Genomic DNA, 9,291 nt, shown 5'->3' on the forward strand with positions numbered 1-9,291 from the left:
CGATGGTACCACTTTACTCTGCTCTAGTTAGACCTCACCTAGAGTATTGTGTTCAGTTTTGGGCACCACAATTTAAGAAAGATATAGACAAGCTGGAACATGTCCAGAGGAGGGAAACGAAGATGGTGAGGGGTCTGGAGACCAAGTCCTCTGAGGAAAGGTTGAAAGAGCTGGGTATGTTTAGCCTGGTGAGGAGACGACTTAGAGGTGATATGATAGCCCATTGGGGAGGGCGGGGTATAAATGCGAAAAATAAATAAATAAATAGATAAATAACCATCTTCAAGTACTTGAAGGGCTGTCATATAGAGGATGGTGCAGAGTTGTTTCCTGCTGCCCCAGAAGATTGGACCAGAACCAACGGGTTGAAATTAAATCAAAAGAATTTTCGGCTGAACATTAGGAAGAACTTCCTGGCAAGTAGAGCAGTTCCTCAGTGGAACCGGCTTCCTCTGGAGGTGGTGGGCTCTCCTTCTTTGGAGGTTTTCAAACAGAGCCTAGATGGCCATCTGACAGCATTGCCGACTCTGTGAACTTAGGCAGATCATGAGAAGGAGGGCAGGAAAGGTTGCCTCAGTGGTTAGTTCTTGTGGCCCTTTCTAGCACGCCTAGGGAAATGCTGATCGCCACTTTGGGATCAGGAAGCAATTTTTCTCCAGGCTAATTTGGCCGGGGATCCTGGAGGTGTTTTGTCATCTTCTGGGCATGGTCACTGGGTATATGTGTGTGTGTGTGTGTGGGGGGGTATTTGTGAATTTCCTGCACTATGCAGGGGGTTGGACTAGATGACCCTGGAGGTAACGTCCAATTGTCTGTAATCTGCCTTGAGTCTTAGTGAGAAAGGCAGACTATAAATAACATAAATATAAATTTATGAATTAATTCACAGATTTTGTTCAAATGTATGAACAGCAATTCTGGACCCTTCTCCACCCTGTTCTGCTTATCTGGTATACAGTGCTTTTCGTTAGCAAAGCGCTTTGTGATCTGTATTATGTTTTATCCTTACAATATCCCTAGGAGGAGACTGCTGTTATTACTATGGTACTATCAACCAATTAGGCTTCAAGACATGATATAACCTAAAAAATGAGCCCATGTTAGATGCGACATTTGAACCCAGCTCTCATAGTTTCAAGCCCACCTTGCCGGTGTGTAGATAAGAGGAAGAAGAAGAAGTGGTGAATGGATTTATACCCGCCCTTCACTACCCAAAGGTGTCTCAGAGCAGCTTACAAACTCCTTTCCCTTCCCTTTCCTTCCCCACAACAGACACCCTGTGAGGTAGCGATATAACCTACAAAATGAGCCCATGTTAGATGCGGCATTTGAACCCAGCTCACATAGTTTTAAGCCCACTTTGTCCGTGTGTAGATAAGAGGAAGAAGAAGTGATTGGATTTATACCCGCCCTTCACTACCCAAATGTGTCTCAGAGCAGCTTACAAACTCCTTTCCCTTCCCTTTCCCACAACAGACACCCTGTGAGTTAGGTGGGGCTGAGAGAGCTCTTGACAGAAACTGCTCTTTTTTCAAGAACAGCTCTTATCAGAACTATGGCTTGCCCAAGGTCATCCAGCCAGGTACAAGTAGAGGAGTGGGGAATCAAACCCAGTTCTCCCAGATTAGAGTCCGTGCACTTAACCACTACACCAAAGGTCATATCAGATACTATGTTCAGATCAGATTTATTCTCTCCAGTGTAGTAGTGTTTGGTGGGTGGGGGGCACAAAGCACATGCTGCATGCCTCTCTGGATCATCCTGTGCCTTAATTTCTAGTACATTGCAATGAAATGCCAGCACCGCTTTTCAGATTTACAAAACCTTCACGCCTCTAGAACACTTCCAACATAAAAACTGTATGCAAAATACATTATGATTCCTCTAGGGAAAGTTACATGCACACTAAGCCCCAACAGACTGCAGGCTGCTAGCACAGGCAAACAGCACACAAGACTCACTTGTATACCAATCTTCTTGCATGATCTCTCACGAATTCCAACACAGAAGCACTATCCATGTAGGAATTTGGTAAAGTATTAAGTGGACCTCAGTGCTAGTTAGAGAGTTCACAGTACAAGAAGGCACAAAAAGGAGAGGGGGAAGTCCTGCCTGTTCTGGGAAGAGAAATACTTCTTCATTTGGCTTTGTGCAGCTGAAAAGCCAGGGACACAGTGTTCCAGGCACACTCACTACACAACAGAGAGAAATTCTGGGACCATCACCACTGTACACCCTTAAGGAGCGAGAAAGAAAGATTAGTATTAGCAAACCATAGTGCCAAGAAAGGCCCCTCAATTAAATGAGAGCAGGGGCAAGCCAGTGCAGCTAAACCCATCCTGGCCCCTCTGTGCTGGTTCTCATGAGACAAGGCCGTTTTTAAAAAAGGTATAACCCATCAATTAATATAAGCTCTCTTGATAGCTACTGGAACAATGTATGGTAGAATTACATGGTAAAGTTATTCTTCATAACTGGAGTAGACAAGTGCTCAAATTATCGGAGGACAATTAGGGAACCTTTAGTAAAATCCACAGATTTCCCCCCTTCCCCAAGTCCTCCCTTGAGTAGAGCTAGGGCTGCCAACCCCCCCCCCCCAGCTTTCTCAAAAGGAGCCAAGACAGGGGAACCACAGAAGAGGGGAAGGCTTCTCTCCCTGTACTTCAAGCAAAGGGTAGAGGACAAATAATATGGGAAAGATCATTTTTATAAGGTCTGTTAACTGGGAAGCTACATTGACCTATGAAAACCTTAAATGCAAAATGTGTGTTGCCTTCCCTCTTAATAATAATAATTGCATGCCAACAAGCTGCAACTGACTCATGGCAACCCTAGGACCATGCGGTTTTGTAGGCAAGAGATGAGCAGAGGTTGTTAACCATTGCCTTCCTCTTACTTGAGGGCCTCACATCCAAGTACTAACCATAGCCAGCCCTGCTTACCTTCCATACTCTGATGAGACTGGGCTCAACTGGACCATCAGGCAGGACCGTCTCTTTTAGAAGACATATTTTTATGTTTAAGACATCATAAATCTGCTGGCTTCTTCACTGTGTCACTGTGTCGCACCTAAATGTTATAATTTCCATCACTTCAAAATTCCTTTAAATCCACTGCTAAGTCAAGTTAGTAACTGTGAAACCCTGCTTTTTGCTTTCAGTGGGATGTAGGTCCCCCAAACAACTTGGCTGCTGCATTAAGTTTAATATGATAGAAACACATAACCCTTTTATTATTCTCACAACAGCCCTACAAGGCAGGATGGTATTATCATCCATTTATTGCAGGGGGGAGGGGACAGAGGAAGGTTAGAGAATAGCTCGTCTAAAGTTCAGAATAGCAGTATGATCCAAGATCAGCATACATATCAGCAATTATGTAAGCATATATATTTGTTACATATCTGAACATAATTAGAAGTGTAAGCATACATTGCTATATATCTGAACAAGTTAATTAGGAGAACAGCAGTATGATTTGAACTGGGGACTTCGATTCATCGCAGTCTTTCGGCCACTACAACACAACTGCTCCACAGATAATTTCCTGAAGGAACTGGATTTAAAATGCACATGCACACAAAACAAACGACAGCACCTCTAGGGAAAGTTATTTGCTTTCAGATCCTTCTGAACATATTTCTTGAGTTTTAAACCCCGATGCCAAAATTTAAGGTGGGCAACCAAAACGTGAGTTCTGACCTAGCATTTTGTATGTATTTGCAGCTGACCATCATCAAACGGCACATCTCTTGGGCAATCTGTCTTTGCCTAAACATGCCTAAATCTACCTGCTTTGTTTTGAAAACTTGTTCAGGACTCTACATGATGCTCCAAATGTTCATCCGGCCCCTCCATCCTCAATTCCAGAGGCACAGATCAATCATTTGCTCCAAAAAGAGTCCCTTGATTAATTCCTTCCCAGTATCCCAAACCACAAGGAATCCAGAGCCTTCCTGCATGAGGGGGAACGGGTGTTCAGAGTTGCCACTTGAAGGATCTTCACCTCTTTGCCTTGGAGCTGAGCAACACACGCCTGCAGGCTTCCAGCATCTGAACCGAACCTCATCCCCTCTCACAAGAGTTTCTGCCAAAGCTCCGCACCCTTCCCCAAAAGCTTTATAAGGAATGCCATTTTCCTACCTGTGTAGATTATAAAAAGGCAAGCTAACTGCACGAAACCCGGAGCACTGAGAACTCTGGACAAGACTTGCCTTCCCCTCTTCATTTTGGGTTTGGTTTTCAGTCCCTCTTGCACACAATTAGCATGATTTGTCCACTCCGGGCACGTCCCTTAGTACTGCTTGGAGTTGTTCTGCCACCGCTGAACCCTGCCAAGTCCTTTTTCAATAGACAGAGCTCTGTGTGTTGTTGTGAGATTTTGTTTTTCTCTTCTCTTTTAGTCAGACCTGATGTTTTCTGGATTCATGAGCCCCACATTCTCTGTTTTGAAGGATCGGCTAACTCTCCTTCTAAGGAAAAAAAAATTAAAAAAATTTAAAAACGCACAATATTCCCAAAGTTTTCAACAACTTTGCATCAAAGGCCTGATTTAAGTTTCTTGGAGCAAAAATTCCAGATCACTTTTCTGCAGCCTCTCCCAAAGTTTCTAGGGAGGTTTTTAACATATGCCACACACACTACCCACAGCCCTCTCAAATGAATGTCTCAGCAGGCGGGCGAGGCGAATTATGGGAGCCATTTGCATTTCCTGGCCTTGAAAAGAGTTGGGCCCATTTGTCTTTTGCAAACCTTCCTGGGCTTTTTCTAGTTTCTAGCTTATGGCAAAATTGTTCCAGGCAAGTAGCCATAACAACTTGAGAACGGATTTCTGCACAGGATGTGGCATTTGCAGGCAGGACAGGCAGCAGTTGTCTAAAAATATGGATTATACTCCCACCAAAAGGCTTTTTAGACCAACAACATATAAGGCTTACATCTAGGGTTGCCAACCTCCAGGTGGGACCTGGAGACCTCCCAGAATTACAACTGATCTCCAAACTACAGGGATCAGTTCCTCTGGAGAAAACTGCTGCTTTGGAGGGTGGCCTCTACGGCTTTATACACTGCTGAAGTCCTCACATCAAAACCCTCTTCAAGCTCCACCCCCAAATCACTAGGAATTTTCCAGCCCAGCGTTGGCACACCCCACTTGTGTCTCATTTTCTTGCACTCTGGAACTAGGTAGCAACTATGAAAGTGCATTTTATCCTGCCATTGCTCTGAAGAGCTCAGGATGGTCTATGTTATTCTTCCCTCCCTCCATTTTGTCTTCACAACAGCCACCTAGTGAACATGGTTAGGCTGTGAGAGTGACTGCCCAAGATGAGCCCGCACGCTTCCATGACATGAACTTGGGTCTCCCAGATCCTAGTTCAACACTCTAAACCACAAGATGCCCATCCAGCATGGCCTGGCTTTCAAATCAGGTGTGAAAGGGGTCATGACAACACTGAGTTTCCCCATAGCAAGTGGGATAGATCTAAGAACAGTCCACCACCATCTTACCTGGGCCTCTTCCTAAAACAGACATTGTGGTGGTGTGGATATAAGGATTAAAATCTCTACAAATACCAAGAAAATTCAAAACGAGGGAAGGAAAGGAATCACTAAGATGGGGGGAAAGGCCAGTCATATCCAAGGGGAAGCCTAAGAATCCCCTCTAGTCAGTGTGGCTCTGTGGTTTGGAAAAACACGTTCACACTTGACATACCATACTTACTGGAAAGGTAGATGACCCTGAGAGCAAGATGACCCCCTCCCCAAAAATGTTATATACACCAAAAAGCATTATTACCAGGGCTATTTTTGGGCAGGAACGCACAGGAACAGAGTTCCAGCTGGCTCCTGAGTTGGCCACACCCAGCAGGAACTAATTAGCATAATAGGCCACACCCAACAGCAGAAAGTCATTAGGATTGGCTACATTAGGGGTGTGTGGCCTAATATGCAAAGAAGTTCCTGCTACAAAAAAAGCCCTGGGTTTTGAGAATAAACAAAGTAAACAGAATAAGAAGCAAAAAGTGGGTGTGGCTGGATGACCACACTTCTGGTAACATGGGGGTGTGGCCTAATATGCTAATGAGCTGTGCTGTCAAGGTGTGACCTAATATGCTAATGAGTTCCTGCTGGGCTTTTTCTACAAAAAAAGCCCTGATTATTACTGTATATAACCTTAACTTTTCTGTGAATATAAGATGACCCTCCTCTTTGGATGGCACACCTGGAAAAAACCATAGTCTTCCATTGTATTTGTAATGTAGATGACTAGGCTACCAGGCTCAGAATGAGCAAAAGCTTTACCAAACTTGTATTCACCCCAAAGAGAACCTGTGGTAGTAAAAATGGGCACCTCAGTGTTTAATAATACAGACAAGCTGGCAATGTAGTAAGCTAGCCATGTGTATTGACTAGGGTGGCCACCTAATGGAAACAGGGTTGCCAACCTTCAGGTGGTACCTGGAGATTTCCCGCTATTACAATTGATCTCCAGGCAATAGAGATCAGTTGTCCTGGAGAAAAGGGCTGCTCTAGAGGGTGAACTCTATGGCACGGTACCCTGCAGAAGTCCTTCTCTTCCCCCAAACCCTGCCCTCCCTCCCCTGGCTCCACCCCCAAAATCTCCAGGTATTTCCCAACCCAGAGGTGGTAATGCTGTACGGAAGGGACAAATCTGGAAAGGGATAGTGTTATAAGCTGGGCCTAGCTTAAAATGAGAACTCAGAACAGAGACCAGACACAGCCTGCTGGTGGAAACCAAGTTTAATGTCTGGTATATCTTCTGTAGAGCAGGTGATTAACTCTTAAGTTATCATAGATGGGATGCGAAGACGGGACCACCAAAGAGAAAAATCAGTCGTCAAAGGGCAGAAAATACTAGTTTACCCAAGGCCCACAGCCTTCTCACTGTCCGGCGTAGAGTTATTAGGGAGGACAGAAAAAGCAGAGGAAGTCAGCTGTTGTGTTCAGAGAAGGTGCTTTCGGCTCACCGAAAAGCCTGGGCTGAAAATTACAAATTGACAGCAAGCCTAGTGATGCAAAAACCTTAAAGGAGTGGCATAGCACATTCCTTTGGGCTAAAAGGCAGTAAACAGTTTTTCAAAAGCCTGCCTCTCTTCTGTTTTCACTATTCGGGGGAGGGAGGGGGGCTTCATCTGAAAACTGGTGTAAGGGGTGCTGGTGTGGAATTAGTTGTGCCCAGTGGGAAGCTGGCTGTTTGGCAGTCCTAGAACTGATCCACAAATATTCTTCAGTGACAGGCAACAGAACCCTGTGAAGCAAATCAGACGCTAAAAAAACAAAAAACCCCAAATAATCTATATTGATTTGAATTGTTCATTGTACTACAAAAGAGCCAGTGTAATATACCAGTCAGAGTGGGTCTAGGACTAAGGGGACACGGATTCCAAGTTCCATTCACCCCCTGAAGTTTGTTGGGTGACTTTACAGTGTTTCTTGCCTCACCTTACAGGGTTGTTATGAGGATAAAATAGCAGTAGGCATGCAACCCTAAGTTCCTTGAAGGAAGGGCAGGATGAAACAATGTGATACATTGTACATCATTGTACATACTTTTCATCATAGGTTATTGTATAGGATTCTGCCCCCCAAGCCTGTCCAGGTATGAGAGGGAATCCTATACTTTTACAGTACATTACACAACAACCCAGAGAGGTAAACTACCCTCTCTGGATTTCAGAACAATATGCCACCAGAACCTCTGCAATATTCCCCCCCCCCAACCTGAGATCAGAGGTTCAAAATCTCAGTTGGTATCTAGTTAGCAACTCTAACTAAGAATTGCACACTTCACCAAGGTAGCATGTGTGGTGTGAGCGCTAGGCTACAAGATTTAGACTCAGAATTCAGTTACAACATCAAAGACAAGTTAGAAACAAGAATAATATTTTATTCAGCACAGAGTATTGCAATTAGACTATAAGGATTCAAAATAACAAGCCCAAGACAGTTTGCCTTGAATACACAGTACTAGATGCATATTTACCAAGGTCCAAAGTAGTCCAGGGTATACAGTCCAATTAGACACCAAGGGATTTTTAGGAACAATCCCATCTTTGCACAACATGTGCTCCAGCTACCAAGCAGTTTTTTGTTCTCCCAGCGACCACATGTCCAGGTGCAATAAACCGGCAACAACAGGAGATCAAGAAGCAAGAGCAGAACAAGAGCAAGGGACAGAGAGGGTCCCTCCCATTGGGTCTGAACAGTTATAGTCCAATTTCAGTCTCAATCAGCTGTGGCCATCAGCCAATTGGAGTGGACATAGGTGTGTCCAATTTCTTAGTTATCATGGGTACAACTGGGGATAGGCTGGAAGTCTGGAAACCACGCCTGCAGTCACATGGCCCCCAACTCCAGCTTCTCCATCGGCTACGTGAGCTCTTGCATGTAGGTCTAGCTTCCAGCATGGAAGTGTGAAGAATGTGAGTTTATGGCATGCAATTGAAGCCATGGGGCCTACCACTGGGCTTGTAACAGGAAATAAGGCACAGCCTGTTACCAAAAGACAGAACAGGAGGATGCAGGAGACATTTAGAAATCAATATTTCTATACAGTTTACAGACTTGGTTTTAGAAGACAAAGGTCTAGGATTACCAGCCTCCAGGTGGTGGCTGAAGATCTCCTGGGATTACAACTAGAGATGTGAAGATATATATATGGTATCAGATTGATCTAATTTCTATGCACTGACAAGCAAGTCCTAGGTTACAAACTGAACCCTCCAATGCAAGAACAAGATACATTTCTTCCTTTAGGAGGTGCAATTGTCAGAAGAAATTTAAAAAGTTTCAGTTTCGTTTTTGCATGTGGGTGGGTATTCTGTTTGAAATAATTGTTTGGATACACTACATTTTTAATATGCTAGTTGTGATAATTTCATGCCAAGTAAAAATGTCCATAGTCATATTTTATGTTCCTAAAGTAACAGAATGACTTTCAATCTAGAAAAGACAAAAGAAATGCTAATATAGCATTTTTTTCAATTTTTCAGAAAATTTCCGTTTTTTCCCCGAGCTTCAAAATTTCCAGAAATTTTACATCTCTAATTACAACTGATCTCCAGGCATCAGAGATCAGTTCCCCTCAGGAAAATGGCTGCTTTGGAAGGTGGACTCTATGGCATTATACTCCACTGATGTCCCTCCCTCTCTAAACCCAGCCCTCTCTAGACTACTCCACCCTCCCCCAAAATCTCCAGGAATTTCCCAACCCAGGGCTGACAGCCCTATAAAGGTTCCAGGGCACTGTTTATGTCAGCTACTCAGAAAG

General features: G+C 44.1%; 1 protein-coding gene across 1 annotated transcript in view; it reads right to left on the reverse strand.

Annotated features, from left to right (window-relative positions):
* Positions 1-4,297, reverse strand: part of HEPACAM (hepatic and glial cell adhesion molecule) — a 47,337-nt gene extending 43,040 nt beyond the window's left edge. The window contains exon 1 of the mRNA XM_015425647.1: positions 4,143-4,297. Coding sequence (XP_015281133.1) covers positions 4,143-4,227 — 85 coding nt within the window. The 5' untranslated portion in view covers positions 4,228-4,297. The remainder of the gene's footprint in view (positions 1-4,142) is intronic.
* Between the last annotated feature and the right edge of the window lie 4,994 nt (positions 4,298-9,291).

This window comes from Gekko japonicus, unplaced genomic scaffold, assembly GCF_001447785.1.
Source record: "Gekko japonicus isolate JY-2015 unplaced genomic scaffold, Gekko_japonicus_V1.1 scaffold1032, whole genome shotgun sequence".
Classification (NCBI taxonomy): Eukaryota; Metazoa; Chordata; class Lepidosauria; order Squamata; family Gekkonidae; genus Gekko; species Gekko japonicus.